Raw genomic sequence first — 17981 nt, 5'->3', positions numbered from 1 at the left:
AATCTCTGGAAAACTTTAGATATGGAGGTTGCAGAGACCCAGAAGACGACGAACGCAACAGCTGACTCCATTATTGAAGTCCAGCGCTACCTGGCAGAAACAAACACACCCAGAAACCAAGATCCTTTACAATATTGGAAATGGAACCAGAAAATATACCCACATCTTTATCAGCTTGCACTTAAAACTCTCTGCTCACCATCATCGTCTGTACCATGCGAAAGAGTATTTTCTAAGGCTGGGGAGCTGGTGTGTAAGAGGAGAAATCACCTTGGAGCAAAGACACTCCAAAAACTTTTGTTTCTCAATAAAAATTCATAAACTAATCACTTTTTTGTCTTTTATTTCATATGATTTAACAGTTAAGTTGACAAATGTGCACATAAGTTAAAAATTGTAACTCTGAATTTTTACTCTAATTTGCTATATTTTACATACCAACTCAGTTTTAGCATTTACACAAACAAGGAATTTTTTTACCTGCAATGATTTTATAACTACTGCAGGGGTCACTATTGGGTGACCAACACAGTATCAATACAGTGCCGACACAGTTTGTTTAGTGTGTCAATACACTCCTTGAGGTATCATCGTCCCATCACTACAATTAACATTATTACCGTAAGGACAACACTGTGAACACTGCATATAATCACATTCATTGAGTAGTGGCTGCTTTGCTGGACCAGTTCAATTTTCCTGATGACTTTTCATCCTCGTATTGAGAAAAAATGGTTTTAAGTTCTCAGGTAATTGACACTGTGTGTTCTTTTCTACAGCCACCAGGTGGCACCAGCTGTATATGAGAATCCAGTATTAATCTGAATATGTCTGTGCCTCAAAGCGAGATTATGTTGTCACTCAGTTATTTTGGTGGCTTCATTTACACACACACGACACACACCTCCTTATATTGTCCCACTTTTGTACTTTCCCACTATTGTGTGAAGTGGCAAAACTTAGACCGAAGCCACTTATCTACTTACAGTGACTAACTTCAATAGTTTATCCATTACTTTAAACTATTTAATCTCCTCTGCTTGCTTTCTCACTAGTTTTCATGCACTCTTACTTGCAACAACACCTAAATTAATTGTTATAGCTGACATTTTTTCAAATTAGCTTCTCTACAGCCTTTCCAAGTACCGCTGGCTGGAAATCACTGCTGTACCTCGTCTCCTTTTGTTCCCAGAATACCCACACAGTGCCATACCCTTCCTGTCCGTCCAGTTTTTGAGCCAGGCTTGGTCTTTTTTGTTATACTTCTGGCATGTGTTCTCCATTCTCTGTAATTTTAAAATTCAGGACACTCATCTGACATACTTTTCACCAGGTTAAACTGTGTATCATTTAATGCTGTGTGGTGGAGCCGTAGTCCGGTTCAGTGGTCAAAACACTCAGATCTTTTACTTGCTAAGAGTGGCAATACTACAGTTAAAACCAAACCATAACAAGAAAAAGTACTTGCATCAATATATACTCTAAGCACCAAAAGTTAAGCTTCCCGCCAGAGTCAGCTCCTCTCAAGGCGCCATTAAGTCTGAAAACCTTCCTGCATTTTATTCATACGTCCCTAAACACAGGATTGCTCAAGGAAATGATGGCTGTAGTCCCTTTATGTCACTCACTAAACAAAATTCTAAATATACATGAATAAATAGTAAAAATAAAATTATTTTGTGGTGAAGGGCAGAGGATGAATTGAGGAGTCAGCCTGGGGAAAGCAGCCGGTCTTGTAGTCTGGCTGTATTGCGGCAGATACTTCGGTATCACTTCACAGACAGCAGGAGATCGAACAGTCTGTTTCTAGAGTGGTTGCTGTCTTTTTGGACTCTTGTCGTCTGTGTGCATTCTCATGTGAGCTTTCAACTCACTACCAAACCGGTAATCTTTCCCACATGTGTCACAAGAATAAGGCTTCTCGCCCGTGTGGATTCTTATATGGGCATTCAGGCCTGATGTCTGACAGAACCTTTTCCCACATGCGTCACAACAATAGGGCTTCTCACCTGTGTGGACTCTCAGGTGTACAATGAATTTGGACTTGTACTTAAAATCTTTTCCACAAGTTACGCATTTGAAAGACTTCTTACCCATGTGATTATTACAGTGAATCTCTGACAGGTTGGAGTTGTATACATCATTACTGTGACTTGCACTTTTGTAATGTCTTTTCTTCGGTTTTTGCTCTACGTTTCGAATGGGTCTTCCACAATTGTTTCCTTTCTGATTTTTGTTTGCAGCAACATGTGAGCTGCTGTAGAGGAGCTGGAGGTCACGTTTTGGTTGTGGTTCACTGACCTCTCTTCCCTCATAAGTACGAGTCAACATAAAGGTATCAGCCTCCTGCTTCGGTATAAGCTGCTCGCGCTCCTGACTGATACTGAGTTCCTCCTGTTCCTCTTTAATGTGTGGGGACTCTGGGTCTTTTAAGTCCAGACTGGACTTCCTCTCCTGGTGATAGAGATGTTGGTCAGTAAAATCCTCCACCTCCTCCTCCTTGGTACGATCATGTTGCCCTGAGAGCTCTGGCAGGGACACAGAACAGAAAGAATAGGAAGGATGGATGTGAAGAAAATTAGTCACAGAACAACAAAACCAACCTCGACTGTATATCAACCAAACTCCTCTTATTTGTGTTAATAAAACAGGTTTTTCCACACCTATTCTGTGTAACTTTATTTCAGGTTTCCAAATGATATCCAGCAGTCTGCGCTGACGATTGATCTCTTCCTCGTACTCGACGATTGCTCTTTTAAAAACTCCGAATATTTCCTGAGCAGCAGCAGTTAGTCGCTCATTGACAAACTCTCTCAGGCGCTCAACTGAAGACATTGTTGTGTAATTACAAACTTCAACAATTAGCTTTGCAGCTACGACAACGACTCACTATCCCAGCTCATTCAACACATGAACACAGTCAAAGACACCACCCACCGCTTGTATTGTTTACTTCCGCTGGATGTTACGATGCTAAGTTCCGACAGTGAAAGCGCTGGAGCTTTCAGTTCCGCTTTCATTCGATGACATTTTATTCGTTTGTGTCGCTAGTAGAAGGGACGTACACTTACATCGCTTCACTTCACTTTTTCTAAACTTCTAATTTAAACTAGCGGCTATCTTTATTGTTACTTCGATGATAATAATTTTACATAAAAACAACAAAACCAGTGGTGGAAAAAGTATTCAGACCATTTAAGTAGAAGTGCCACAGTGCTATTCACCAAGCAGTCAAAATGTTACGTAAATGTTTTGGTATAAAAGTTGTTGAAGAGAAACTGCTTGTATGGTAATTATTTAATGACACAAATAAGGATTTTTTTCAGTTTTTAGTCTTGTTTTCTGTGAATTAAGGAGTTTATTCTTTTGTACTGACTGCACACAACAGAACAACTGACAATACCACAACACTATTTTTTTTAATGAACAGGCTAGCTAAGATGAAGCTGCCCATCTGTCCTTGTTTTCCATCATCCATCATCCATCTTTGGCACGGGTTGTAGCAGTTCATGACTGTTAACTTTCTGTCATCCCACACTTCCAGCACCAAATCCAATAAGAACGAACGTGTCCTATTTGGCCGGTGTAATGATAACTGTTGGTATCACATTACATGGAAACTACTGAATAAACGTCCATTATTCTCTATTTAAAATAAATTATTTCAATATAAAATAAATTATTTTCATGTTAACAATCAAAATAAATGCACAGCAATGACACCAATATAATATATTTTATAATTTTTACGAATATGGACGAGTCACCATGGAGCTTTTGAAAAGAAAAAAAAACCCCATCAAAATATCACATTGATACAATGAGAAAATACTAGTCTGCAGGATGACAACATAAGTGACCCAACACCACTAGTTTGTCCTATTTAAAATTAGAGGCTTCAAAATCCACTCATATAACTGAGACAGTGAAGAACATCCATTAAACAGGTCATACATTTGCAGAAGATTTCTTCAAACATTTGTGAGATTATCATTGTTTTAAAGACATACTGTTGTTAACAGAAATATGAGTAATCCAGTGGTATGAAGTTAAAAAAGGGGGGGATTAGATCAACAAAACATGATAGAAATTACTTACAGTGCACCACCTCATTACACTGAGATAAACAGACCTCTTCACAATGGGAAATTGTATACATTCAATCACACAGATGTAGCTTACTTAAGTTTATTTCATTCAGTAGGTGAACACATCTCTACAAGAGTTTCAGCTCAATGGTTTCTCCAGTGTGTGTTGATGCTAAGTTTTTTTTTTTCCAAGTATGACTGGACTAAAAGTTTTCCCACAAGTGCTGCAATTCTACAGCATCTTAGTTATGAGTCCTTGTTGTTTCAAGGCTACTTGCCTGTATGTGATCTCATGTGCTTTGCCAAATGAGAAGCATCATAGTATCTTTCCCCACAGATCTTGCAAAGGTATGGCTTTTCACCAGTGTGGGCTCTTCTCATGTGGATTGTCAGGTGACCCCTCACTCTGAAGTCTTTTCCACATGTTTTGCAAGAATATGGCTTCTCACCTGTGTGGGTTCTCATGTGGACTTTCAACACACTACTACGTGTGAAGTCTTCTCCACATGTTTTACAAGAATAAGGCTTCTCACCTGTGTGAATTCTTGCATGATTTTTCAAATCTGATTTCTGATTGAATCTCTTCCCACATATATGGCAAAGGTATGGCTTCTCCCCGGTGTGGATTCTCATGTGAACTTTCAACTCTCCTCCAAATGGAAAGTCTTTACCACACGTTTTGCAAGAATACGGCCTCTCACCTGTGTGCGTTCTCATGTGGACCAACAAGCCATGGCTACGTCTGAAACCTTTCCCACATGTTTTGCAAGAATATGGCTTCTCACCTGTATGGAGTCTTATATGGACATTCAGTGAAGATGACTGACTAAATCTTTTTCCACAGGTGTCACAACAATATGGCTTCTCACCTGTGTGGCTCCTCCGGTGTACATTCAATTTGGACTCATAGTCAAAAGCCTTTCCACATGTGTCACATTTGAAAGACTTTCTACCCGTGTGAGTATTACTGTGAATCTCTGAAAAGTTTGAGTTGTATGCTATATTACTGTGACTTTCGCTTTTCTGATGCCTTTCTGGGTCCGGGTCTGGTTCTGCATTTATAGTTGATCCCGAGTCTCCATGCTCGCCTCCATTCTGATCTCGGCTCTCAGTTCCATGAGAGGTGTTAAAGAGGAGCTGGTGTTCACTTTGCTCATAAGTACGAGTCAACATAAAGCTATCAGTCTCCTGTTTCAGGCCAAGCTGCTCTCCCTCCTGACTGGTGCAGAGTTCCTCCTGTTCCTCTTTAATCTGTGGAGGCTCTGGGTCCTCTTGAGCGATACTGGAGTTCCTCTCCTCCTCCTCCTCCTCCTCTGTACAAACATGTTGCTGTGGGAGCTCTGGGAGGGACAGAGAAGAAAAGGAATAGGATACTATTGTGATGGTAAAGAAAAAACAAATGCAAACAAGTAAGAATATATTCAAACTATAGTATAATTATTGCTTTGCAGTTCAATCCTTCAAGGCACCAATAAAATTGCAGTTTGCACTGATTTCTGTCCAAACTCATATAATATCTACAGTGACAGATAGAGAGCTTCATTACATGGGGCAACAACAATCACCTGAAACTCAATATTAGCAAACGCAAAGAGACTGTGGTGGACTACAATGTTGCAAAGAAGCCACAACATCTTTATGATGCCTCACACACATCTTCAAGCCAGCAGCACAGAAGATCTTTACACTCAGCACAGTTTCGAGGTGGACAGCCAAGACAAGTGTCACCAGTTCACTATCTGACTAAATGTGAAAGTATAGTCACAATCACCCCTTCTGTTCCTGACTTATGCTGTTAAATAACAGACAGAAAAGTGTTTTTGCAGAGGATTACGATGTCACAGTAAAGCTGACCTTAGACATTTTGAGTATAAGAAGCTGACCTTTTTAAACTTTATTAATATGGTGAAAAATTTCACACACCTGTCTTGTCTAAATTCATCTCAGCTTTCCAAACGTTATCCAGGAGTCTGCGCTGACGTTCAATCTCTTCCTCGTACTCGACGATAGTGCTTTTTAAAAATCTGAATATTTCTTCAGCAGCAACAGTTAGTCGCTCGTTCACAAACTCTCTCAAATATTCAACTGAAGACATCGTTGCTTAATTACGACGGAACAATTAGCTGGACTACGGATACAATGTCGTCTTCCAGCTATTTCAATGCATTTTTGCAGCTAAAGCTACTAGCACCTGTATTGTTTACTTCCGCTGGATGTCACGCTATTAAGTTCCGACAGAGGATGTGCGGGATCTTTTAGTTCCGATTTCAACTGACGGAATTTTGTTGAAACAATTTGTTTAGTGTAAGCAGAAAGTAAGTACATTTAGTTTGCTCCATTCCACTAAAAAAATCAGTATACTTTTCTAAATCACTACTAATAGCCACCTATCCTGATTTTGCATAAAAGAAAATGGCAGTGGAGGAAGCATTCTCATTATTTGAGAAGAATAATACAGTGTATCCATCTTTCAGACAACATTTGATTTACTATACAGGTCATAAGCTATTTCATTAGAACCTACGAAATGATTCCAATCGTAAGTGAACTCTTATCGGGAGGGGTGAGTGTTTGGTTAAAAATATTATGTATTCAGAAGGGGAGGGCAGGAGGCTCGAGAAGTTAGGGCACACACGTGATCTAACGTTAAACGGAGGTGTTGTGGACACTGAAGTTACGAGGTCAGCAACAGCCTATATCCATGTGTTTATGAATGCTACGCTTTTAAAAGTTAATATTACATTTACAAAAAAGGGTGCATGGATAGATTTGTCTCGTAATTACTTTCTATAGCATGAGCCTTATGGGAAATAGACGTTTTCACATCTTGTTACTGTCCTGTTATTCAGTGCAGTGTGCCTGTCTTGTCAGGGATATTTATTGGTTACTTTCTAGAGAACAAAGCAGATTTGATTTGATGTGATGAGTGCTGAGAAAGGTTACGGTATGGAAAGAAAGGTATAGAGCCATGAAAGAGGAAGATTTGGCCACACGCAGTAACCTTGAAGTCTGACATCTGTGCTATTTTAAGCCTGACATGCGGCTATATTGGACCCACAGTCTCATGTTTAGATCGTATGTGGGCAAGGCTGTGTGGTGCAAAAACATGTCATGAATGTATGTTAAGCATAATGCAGCCTAATGTAGGCTACCCCCCCCCCCCTTTACTCTCTTGTACTTAAAAGCTGCGTGTGTCTGTTGAGCTGTTCAGTGGAAATGTGTGAATTTGACTGTTTCCAGAAATACCGTTCTTTAGAAGGACACAAGACTTTTTAACCCTTTTCACCCTATATTTTCTCTACCTCTTGTTCTCTTCACACGCCTTCCCCTGGCTTCTCTCTACAGTGCAAAGATGAAGCTGGCTGTAATAGCTTTGTTGTGTCTTTTCCTTAGTTCGGTTCATATTCATTTTTCACTGGCCAAGAAAGGAGGAGGGTTTATAAAGAAAATAAATCTCTTCAAGAAGACCCCCAAAGAGTCTAAACAACCCAAACAATTCAATCAATTAGATTACCCCCAGCAACCAGGCAGACCAGGGGGCTACCCGAACCAAGGAGGTCACTCCCAGCAGCCAGGGGGCTACCCGAACCAAGGAGGCTTTCCCCAGCAACCAGGGGGCTATCCGAACCAAGTAGGTCACCCCCAGCAGCCAGGGGGCTACCCGAACCAAGGAGGCTTTCCCCAGCAGTCAGGGGGATACCCAAACCAAGGAGGCTTACCCCAGCACCCAGGGGGCTACCCGAACCAAGGAGGTCACTCCCAGCAGCCAGGGGGCTACCCGAACCAAGGAGGCTTTCCCCAGCAACCAGGGGGCTATCCGAACCAAGTAGGTCACCCCCAGCAGCCAGGGGGCTACCCGAACCAAGGAGGCTTACCCCAGCAGTCAGGGGGATACCCAAACCAAGGAGGCTTACCCCAGCACCCAGGGGGATACCCGAACCAAGTAGGTCACCCCCAGCAGCCAGGGGGCTACCCAAACCAAGGAGGCTTACCCCAGCAGTCAGGGGGATACCCGAACCAAGGAGGCTTACCCCAGCACCCAGGGGGATACCCGAACCAAGGAGGTTACCCCCAGCGGCCAGGGGGCTACCCGAACCAAGGAGGTTACCCCCAGCAGCCAGGGGGCTACCCTAATCAAAGAGGCTTCCCCCAACAGCCAGCATACCCAGCCGGGGGCTATCAAGCTGGCCCGGGCTACCCTTATGGAGGAGGCCATGGTGGTTATGGGAGTTATGGGAGTCAAGGTGGCTTTGGGAGTTATGGTGGTTATCCAGGTGGATACATCAACTACAACCCAAACAACAGAATCTTGAGTCCTCACTACGGTGGCAGCTTTGGATATGGGGGTCATGTTGTTGGGGGTGGCTCTCCCTTTTCCCGCTCAGTCCAGTCAATGGGCATATTTCCTTCTGAAAAATCCAGAGGGTTTGGGCGCAGTGCGGTGGTGGCAGCAGGTGGAGGGGCTATGGTTGGAATGGCCCTGGGCTATGGATTAGGAAGGTTTCCTCATCCGCACTTCCACTTCCACAGCCCCCAGGAGGAGTATTACTACAACCACTACATGTACAAGAAATATGGTATCAAGTCTACCGATACCAATGACTACAGCAGAGACTACAGCTTTAGCAAACCCCCTGAAACCTATGAGAGTTTCATGGACTCTTGCATGAAGAGAAATGACCTTCTACCTGCAGAGAATCGACAGCGAAATAACAAACCAGCTGCCACTGCCACAATGACAACGACAACCACAACAGCTACTTCCATAACCACCACAACTACCACTGCACCAAACACTGGCACTGGCACCAACACAACTACAAGCAACAGCACTGCAGCAGACAACTCCTCAACCTCTTCTCCTTCAGCTCCCCGCCCTCTGACCAAGTCTGAAGCCAGTCCTGTGCCTACAACTGTACAGATTCTCAGAAAAACTGCTGCTGCTGATGATGGTGACACAGTCAGCATTGTGGAGATTGGCTACCCAGCACTGATTAAACAGATGAAGGTCAGGAGATGTGTAGAGTTGTACATGGTTTACTCTGAAAGGTATTTGAAGAAAAAGACGGAGACCAACCCCATTGCTGGGGTACAAGGACTGGAAATGGACTTGCAAGGTCTTTTAGCTATGGTTACCGGTACTATACTGATGCTACTGAACAGCGACATGCTAATGCTGTTGCGTTGACACCCCACAAAGATCTGTGATATAAATTTGTCAGATGATCCGACCTGAATTTATCTGAACAACTACTGCAAGGATTGGCATGGAACTTTGTATTTGTATGTTTTTTTGTAAATATTTGAGTTCCCCAGAGAGAGAGAATGATATATTGACATTTTGGGTACTGAATAACTTAATCCCCTAGTTTTGGGATTGCCAATCAAAAATAACTCAATAACTGGTGACTAGTGCCATATAGTGCCATCATCACTTTGGTTTATGAAAGAAGTCTTGCTAAACTAATTACATTCTTTTCAACCACAGTAAATTAGCACATTTTTGCATGCTAACCTATTGAACATATAAGAAATGTGAGCATGTTAAAATGCTGGCATTAGCATTTAGCTCAAAGCTTATTTTTCTCTTTGGCACCAGTTACATTGTGCCTAAAAAACATATGATATCTAAATTGGCTCCTTCCTGATGAGCGACTGCATTAAAATGCTCTTGTACATAATCAGGAATATGGAAAATGAGTGTTAGGGTGACTTGAAAAAAATATTGAAATAAAGAAACCACTAAAAGTTGTTCTCCTTTTTTTCAAACATTTAAATCTAGCATTATTACTGTAAGGAAGTCACTTTAAATATATCAGGTTATGGTTTCAAGGGCAGAACTTTCAATGGCCAACAGGTGGTGCCATCTGTATTGAAGAGTGTGTCAGTGAACTGTGCTCTCTGTTTGGCTCTTAAAAGCACCGTAAAATCACCCACAATCTGCTAATTTCTTCTCCCAGAGTTCAGCTGTTATTAAAACTTTTTGCACTTTCTGTTCATCCCACAAAAACACAGTGCTGTCAATGAGCATGAGAGCTTTTAAGTTTTCACAGCAAGTGGCTAGAAATTATACCTTTGATTGAAACACAGTAATAATTTTTCTGAGGATCATTGCTTATATGGAACAATAATATGTATACATAAACTAATTTGTTTAGGACCAAGTACAGATTTAAATATTCAGTAATGCTGTAATGCAAGAATTTTAGTTTTTGTCATCTGGATTACAACACTAGATATCAATGATCTGAATGGGTTAAATAACATAAAATAAAAACATAAAAGCCATAATACAGAAACCCCAAAAGTATCTGGTTGATATTGTGAAAATGCATCTTAGGTTTAGTTAAATTTAAAACTTTTGACCCTTGAAGAACTGAGTTCTTGGGAATATTTACTTTATTATCTGATGGTTTTTCATGACACTGTTAGAGTCATGGGTTACCACATCCACTGCGATAGCAGGTATCAGAATGACATTGTTTATTTTCAGGGGTTGTGCTAGGAACCTCATTTCCACTGAAGGGAAATGCTTCAGCATAGCAAGACATTTTGGATAATATGCTTCCAAATGTGTGACAACAGTTTGGGGAAGTTTGGTGTGGAAGAACTTGACAGGCCCACACAGAACCCTGACCTCAACCTCATTAAACACCTTTGGGATGAACTGGAAAGGAGATTGCGAGCCAGACCTTTTCATCCAACATCAGTGTCTGACCTCACAAATGCATGAATGGGCAAAAATTCCCTCAGAAACACTGCAAATTTTTGGTAGCCGTTTTAGCTGCAAAGGGAGGAATAACTCCATGTTAATGTTTATTAAAGTGCAATGTTATCAAAGTCACTGTTGGTGTAGGCTAATAAAATATAACTTTTGTCCATATAATCTAGATTAAATTCTATTCAACCTTGGAGTGTCATTGTTCCCCACCTTTAATGCACGTGAAAATAACGAAATAGAGGTAACTTCAGTTGTTTGTAAATACCCACAACAATCCAGCACCAGCTTCTGCTGGATACGGCAACACCACCCGGACAAACCACACATGGCACACCAAGTATTTAAACGGGTAGCAAAATTAATGGTTATTTGTTAAGATTATGATTGATTGTGATTTCATTTGCAAATGCTGATTTGAGATGTGTAATTGCCTGAGCACATTGTGTCGTCCCACTATAAGTGTATATTATAATAACTGTTTTCATTGTAATTAATTAAAGTACAAATGAGCCTACTTAATGTCGACCACTGGTACCATTCATTAAACGTAGCCCACAAGCTTTTCACTGGGCTGTTAATTTGCGTGTGGTGATTTTCCGCATGAAGCTGACATCATCCCATGGATGAGGATGTTGGAAAATATGGTTAGTGAAACGCCGCCCTCATCTTGCGCTTCAGTGCGACTCTCATCACTTGTGCTGCCTTACAACAAAAGATACTGATCAGTTTCCAAACTCGGGACGTTTGAAGTACAACAAAGCTCAAAAGGAAACGCCGACACTGGAAACAGCAACTGAATAAATAAAGTGGAAAAGAAAAACATCCAGACCCTCATCGCTTAAGGTAAGGCTTTTCCTGTCGCTAATTTAAGAAACCTCGCCCATCCCATTTTAATACTGGGATGTTAGTAAGTGAAATGCACTTTGTTTGTAACCTCACGCAACCATCTCTTTCTGTGGCATAGCAAATGTTTACATTGAAATGTTTAAATTATACTTGATATGCTCGACACATCCTAACAGAATGAAGTGAAGGCAAATTTAGGTAAGAGCACTATGATTAGACAGCTTGTCTGTCAACAGTAGTCTCTCCACGAACAACCCGGGTCTGGCTCGCTTTGTTCGCAGCTGTCCCCATTGACATCCTCCGCTGCGGGCTAACCTACTGTTGCACGAATGTCCGTCCCCATCATCAAATAATAACAGGACATTGTGTCCCACCGAGTTAACCCTGAAACTGCAAGGAACATTCACAAACCTCCGAGGAAGTGACAACAGATTGCACTGTGAGGAAAACTGTACCCTGATTAAAGAGAATGAATGCAATTTTCTTTGAAATTCAAATAATAAATCATATAAGTGTTTCTGTTGTGTCATACAGCGTTGTAACAGTCACCGATAGCAATATCTTTTATCGACTCAGACGAAGGAGTTAATCAAATCAGGTCGGGTGTGGACTATATGGATAAAAACCATAGCTTTAACAAATAGTTACAGCAAATGATCAGTCATTTAACCAGGAAATCAAAAGTTGTCACTTTGGGCTTTAGGAGCTTTTAATTTATCACAATTATATAAGATAAATGAATAATCGAAAATGATTAATCAACAATAAAATATCAATCTCAATCATGGTGAGTGTAATTTCATATCATGAAAGTGACATAACAAAAACCTAGATTTTCGATAGAAGTTACTTGACAATGATGTGAAAATCATGTAAATGTCTAACACAACTCTAAACCAGTCCTACTCACTGATTTGTAATACACAAAAGCCTTACACACCCAGAAATATTAAAGCGGTAGCTATAAGCAGTACGATAAAAGACAGTTGACAAAATCTTATAATCTGATGGTGTTGTGAAATTGACTGTGCCTTAATCAGGACGAATCTCAAAATGGTGACGAATGATCACATCTTTTTACAAAATCTTTATCTCATATTTATCTGATACAGCATTGGGCGTATTGGCATTTGTTTTCACTGGTGAATGCAATGTGTTCCAATTGTTATATACCATATACTGGCACTGAATATTAATGTTATATCCTCAGATGGTTACTGGCAATTATGGTGTGCAGGTGTAGCGACAGTGTTATTTACAGATGATTGTAAAGAGTAACATTTGGTCATCTTCAGTAACATGCAGCACATTGTGCTCTTTCAGACCACCCGGAGCCCTGTTTTAGACACACGGCTCTGCTTTGAAACCACAGGATTAATTAGATTGGTGCAAAAACAAGCTGAGGCTGTCACTGGCTATCTGTTACTGATTTATCACTTCTTCTAGCTTGAGTTATCAGAGCAAGATAACAGAAAACATGGCTAACACAATGCAATACAGCAGCCAAAATACTTACTGTACTGCTGTTGTAATGTTTCCAGTAGGCCTACAATGGGCTCAGTGAAACTCATGTTAAGTGCATATTCTCTGGTACAACCATGTCTCAAAAAAAGTTGGAATCTTGAGTGAGAGATAAATGAAACAATGTGATAATCAGCTAATCCTAAAATATGCACAACTGAAAACTGAGATAGTATGATTGGGTATGAAAGGGCTATCTTCGAAAGGCTTAGTCATTCACAAGCAAGTATGGGGCGAGGTTCCCCACTTACCAGGATACGAAAACATGTGCTCAAGAACACTATGGAAAACCACTGTTGGTAAAAACAGTTAATTTGCAAATTATTGCATTCTGGATTTATTTACATTTTATACAATTACATTACATCTTTTTTGCTATCTTGTATGTCTAAGTTGCAGTCAAAACAGACAGACAACTGTATAATGTGATAATATTTTTCTTTTTCTCCCTTTCTTTAGTTTCCCTTTCGCTCCCTGAGGCTCCCTGCAGGGCGAAGATGAAGCTGATTTCATTGTCTGTGCTGTGTCTGTCACTTCTTTTGTTTCATACCCATTTTTCTCATGCCAGAGGTGGAAGAGGAGGTTCAAAGAAGAGCCCCACACCCAACCGGGGCAGCAGCCACACTAACACTAATACAGGCCACAAAACTAGTCAAGGCTCCCAATCTCATGGTGGACATCAGCCTGGATCAGGCAGATCTGGGACTTCAGGAAATAACCCCCATCAGCCAGGAGGAGGAGGTTCCCACAACCAGAATCCATATGGAGGAGGTTATGGCAGTTATGGTGGTCACGGAAGTTATGGTGGACATGGCAGTTATGGTGGCCGTGGTGGTCATGGAGGTTATGGTGGTCGGGGCAGTTATGGAGGTTATGGAGGTTATGGTGGTCAAGGTGGTTATAGAGGTTATGGCAGTTCTGGAGGTTATCCAGGTGGATACATCAACCAAAACCCAAACAACAGAATCTTGAGTCCTCACTATGGCGGCAGCTTTGGATATGGGGGTCATGTTGTTGGGGGTGGCTCTCCCTTTTCCCGCTCAGTTCAGTCAATGGGCGTGTTACCCTCTGATAAATCCAAGGGTTTTGGGCGCACTGCGGTGGTGGCAGCAGGTGGAGGAGCTATGGCTGGAATGGCCCTGGGCTATGGATTAGGAAGCTTCCCCCGTCCTCACTTTAACTTCCACAGCCCCCAGGAGGAGTATTACTACAACAATTACATGCACAAGAAATATGGTGCCAAGTCAACTAATACCAGAAGTACTGATACCAATACCTACAGAGAGGGAGAGAGAGAGAGAGAGAGAGAGAGAGAGCGAGAGAGAGAGCGAGAGGATAGCTACAGCAATCCTCCTGAAACCTATGAGAGTTTCATGGACTCTTGCATGAAGAGAACAGATCTTCTGCCTACAGGGAATCGACAGCTTGACAACAAACCAGCTACCACTGCCACAGCAAAAACTACTGTTGTCTCCTCAGCTCCAGACGCTGGCACAGGAAACAACACATCTAAGAGCAACAGCTCTGCAGCAGACAACTCCTCGACCTCTGCACCTTCAACTCCCCATCCTCTAAATAAGCCTGAAGCCAATTTTGTGAATCTGAATACAGGAGAAGCCACTACTGATGATAACGATGATGATACAGTCAGCATTGCTGACATTGGCTACCCAGCACTGATCAAACAGGTGAAGGTCAGAAGATGCCTGGAGAAGTACATGGTTTACTCTGAAAAGTTGAGAGGAGGGGTGCAGGGACTGGAGATAGGCTTGCAAGGGCTTTTTGCTCTGGTCACCAGTACTACATTGATGGTACTGAACAGCAACATGCTAATGCTGCTGTACTGAGGCCCTAGACATTAAATTCTCATGCATGTGCTTGACTGGCACCAGACAGCTTGCACGCATTGTGCATTAGAAAGTTCACACTCTGTACTCGAGGTAAGGAAGGAGAAAAGGTAGACTAGAGAGCCATAGTGTTTCAACAAAATGCACTTCCTTTTTCCTCTTCTGAAAGACAAGTGGTCCATTAACTGTACTCTGATACTTGGAGCTTTTGCTGGTGGTGAAGAATCTGGTCCATTAATGGCCATTAAAATTCCATTTAGACAAGGAGTGGCACTAACACTAAGTCATCTTTCTGTGATTGTGTTGGGTGTTTCAGAAAAAAAAGTGTTCTATTTTATTTACATTGATCAGCCAAAACATTAACATCACTGAATGAATTAAATTGATCATCTCTTTAATATTCTTTATTTTTTTTTTTGCTGCGAAACTTTGAGTCCTGGCATTTAGGTGGATGTTCTTCGACATGTACCAATCACATAAACGCCGCTGCAGACCAAACGGCAGCAGCATTCCCTGATAGTAATTCCTCCCTACCCACACTTCAATAGTACCCTCTGCCACACCACAAAACATCCAGAAAAGGATCAAGGGACATGACACAGAGCTCAAGCTGCAGATCTGGCCTTCAACCTCCCAAGATCTCAATCCAGGTGAGCAACCACTCGAATCTTTTACTCTGGAACAATTCTGGTCAACAGTCTCAAGGGGTAGGGTTAGGGTTCTCCCAGGCCCATTCTACCACTTAATCAATATCCAACTCCCCAGCTCCTTTCATACAGTCTTGTCGGTAGGTAAGTGCCCCATAAGTTCCATATTTGACCCCACAAACCCCAACTCTAACCCTAGTGCACTGGAACCCGAAACTCTGGCAAAAAAACAAAACCCAATAGTCCTAAACAGCCTAACCCAAACGTTTTAACATGCCATAGAACATTCATGTGAATGCCGGGGAGTTTTCCCCCAGAACGATGCATTGTAAAGAGATGTTCATTGTTATTCACTTTACCGATTAGCAGTTTTCATATTTTGACTAATCTGTGTATTTATTTATCATTTATTGTACCTTTTCAAGGAAAAACCAAGTGTCTTTTTTCTTTTATTTGTCTCAGAGGATTGTCAAGGAGTTGGAAAGCAGTGAATCGGAAAAACAATAACTATCAATTAATACTGGGCTTTAATTTGTCTAATAGCCTATTATTCTACTATTACTATCATCAAGCCTTTACGCTGAAAAGTTTTGCACTATCGGTCTGAATATATGTAACAGACTATATCTACTCATTTCTTCTCAGCTTAAAACATAAATGGACAACTATGATGTAGGTTCCACTGAAATACAGAAGTTAGTAGTTAGTATGTGTGCTGATACTTATTTTATATGACTAGACTTTCTAAGTAGACACTACTATGCATGTTGTTATCCCAACACTCAAATTACCTATTGTAATGCAGAGCAGTGTTGTGAGCAAAGTGTTTATTCTGTGTGTTTTGTATGTTGTCTTACCATTTTTCCATATGTACTGCCTCTCCTTTGTGCAGTGTGTTGTATGTTTTCTGGTATTTTATATATTCTTGCCTCCTTTCTCCTTTTTATACAGTGTTTGCCTCTTTCTCCCCACTGTGGGGTAACACGTGAATGCAGAAGTGCTTTTATAGTGCAAGACCCCTGATGTACTAATTTCTATCCAAAACATATTGAATGTTATCTTGCACTTTCAGCTGAGTTTATGGTTGCTAAGCCTGCATATGTCAACAGTACACAACATATGATTTGGACAGTAACTTCTAATCATAAGAACAGATGACTTAAAAAAACAACTTTAAAGTACACTCTGGGGTTTTTAATGAATACAGTTCAAATACAAATTTTTCTAATACAAATTGTAACTACCTACAATACATAGCTGTTGTGGTCTCTACCCTGTTGGTATAAAATCCTCAGTGGGACTACAGCTTTGCCAGTAAACAATAAGCCCAACCCAAAACTCTTTTCTCCCTCTTGATTGCTCCATTTAGAGTGTAGCCGTGACCACTGAAACTAAACCCAGACCATACACTTTCCAACCACTAAAGTCCAATTACAGTAAACACTTGTTATTGTTATAGGCTGTAGAATAGTCTCTGCGATCAAAAATCCCACAGTGTGCCTTCTAATGTGTTATTAAATATAGCCTACATTATCTTGGCTTTGAATGTATATAAAAAAGGAATGTGTACCGCTTTTAAATTCGTGAATGACTGTGAGAGATCACATTTACTGTGCTGCTTGACTTACATCTTGTCCTTGTCTCGCCAAATAAAATTATTACCTTTACTGATCTTAACTTGTACATGTTTATTTTATTACTTTTAGAATTAGGCTTGGTCAGAGTTCAGGTGTCATTTTGACTGAAAACAAGCACTAGAAATGAAATGAATGAAAAACTTTGGTGGAGATTAATTTGATGATACTACTCAAAGGATTTCTCATGCCCCACCATAAATAAGGTTGATATTTGTGGTCTTTTAGTGAAATGTCCTGGTGAGCTGTTGGATGGTTTATCACAAGTTTCGTTCAGATGATAAATTGTTTTAACCTCCTGACTTTATAATATCATCAGGTCAAAATTTAAGTTTGTTAAGACTTTTATACCAAAACACTTTCAAAACTTATGATGTTCCCATCAGCTTCAGTTGTGTTTGAAGTTAATGAGCAAATGGTTGCTCGTTGGCATACGCAACAAAGTTGGTATGAGAATAGAATGTTGGCGTTGTCATTATGGAGATGTTAGCATACTAACATTAGCCTTTGGATCAAAGCACCGCTGCAGCCTGATAGAGCTGCTAGCTCATTTATCAGGCCTGTCACGACTGAACTATGGACAAGAACCCAAATGCGCAACTCTCAAAGCTTCGGAATAAAGTTTTTATCCACAAAAGTACCAACTGAAAATCACTCTTCACAGAGGAAAAACCTAC

At 40.9% G+C, this 17981-nt stretch overlaps 4 protein-coding genes across 4 annotated transcripts; 2 read left to right on the top strand and 2 right to left on the bottom strand.

Moving 5' to 3' along the window:
* Positions 1 to 613: 613 nt before the first annotated feature.
* Positions 614 to 2988, bottom strand: LOC124058543 (zinc finger and SCAN domain-containing protein 30-like). Its single transcript, XM_046387940.1, has 2 exons — positions 2664 to 2988; positions 614 to 2528 (listed from the first exon to the last, which is right to left on the bottom strand). Exons 1-2 carry the CDS (start codon positions 2833 to 2835, stop codon positions 1807 to 1809), a joined length of 894 nt encoding a protein of 297 aa, XP_046243896.1. The 5' UTR covers positions 2836 to 2988; the 3' UTR covers positions 614 to 1806.
* A 1186-nt stretch (positions 2989 to 4174) lies between these two features.
* Positions 4175 to 6326, bottom strand: LOC124058542 (zinc finger protein 664-like). The gene is made up of 2 exons (XM_046387939.1): positions 6012 to 6326; positions 4175 to 5428 (listed from the first exon to the last, which is right to left on the bottom strand). Exons 1-2 carry the CDS (start codon positions 6181 to 6183, stop codon positions 4359 to 4361), a joined length of 1242 nt encoding a protein of 413 aa, XP_046243895.1. The 5' UTR covers positions 6184 to 6326; the 3' UTR covers positions 4175 to 4358.
* Positions 6327 to 6732: 406 nt separating this feature from the next.
* prnpb (prion protein b) lies at positions 6733 to 9372 on the top strand. Its single transcript, XM_046387933.1, has 2 exons — positions 6733 to 6769; positions 7434 to 9372. The coding sequence occupies exon 2, from the start codon at positions 7441 to 7443 to the stop codon at positions 9274 to 9276; it is 1836 nt and encodes a 611-aa protein (XP_046243889.1). The 5' UTR covers positions 6733 to 6769; positions 7434 to 7440; the 3' UTR covers positions 9277 to 9372.
* Positions 9373 to 13204: 3832 nt separating this feature from the next.
* Positions 13205 to 15023, top strand: LOC124058541 (loricrin-like). The gene has a single exon (XM_046387938.1). It carries the CDS (start codon positions 13674 to 13676, stop codon positions 15021 to 15023), a length of 1350 nt encoding a protein of 449 aa, XP_046243894.1. The 5' UTR covers positions 13205 to 13673.
* The last annotated feature ends 2958 nt before the right edge of the window (positions 15024 to 17981 follow it).

The sequence above is a fragment of the Scatophagus argus genome, chromosome 4 (assembly GCF_020382885.2).
Source record: "Scatophagus argus isolate fScaArg1 chromosome 4, fScaArg1.pri, whole genome shotgun sequence".
Lineage (NCBI taxonomy): Eukaryota > Metazoa > Chordata > Actinopteri > Scatophagidae > Scatophagus > Scatophagus argus.
This window is presented reverse-complemented; position numbering and strand designations above follow the sequence as displayed.

Coding starts and splice junctions, on each gene's coding strand:
- prnpb (XM_046387933.1), top strand. CDS start 7,441: ATGAAGCTGGCTGTAATAGCTTTGTTGTGTCTTTTCCTTAGTTCGGTT.
- LOC124058542 (XM_046387939.1), bottom strand. CDS start 6,183: ATGTCTTCAGTTGAATATTTGAGAGAGTTTGTGAACGAGCGACTAACT. Junction 5,429..6,011: donor GATGAATTTAGACAAGACAG/GTGTGTGAAATT, acceptor TGTCCCTCCCAG/AGCTCCCACAGCAACATGTT.
- LOC124058543 (XM_046387940.1), bottom strand. CDS start 2,835: ATGTCTTCAGTTGAGCGCCTGAGAGAGTTTGTCAATGAGCGACTAACT. Junction 2,529..2,663: donor AATAAAGTTACACAGAATAG/GTGTGGAAAAAC, acceptor TGTCCCTGCCAG/AGCTCTCAGGGCAACATGAT.
- LOC124058541 (XM_046387938.1), top strand. CDS start 13,674: ATGAAGCTGATTTCATTGTCTGTGCTGTGTCTGTCACTTCTTTTGTTT.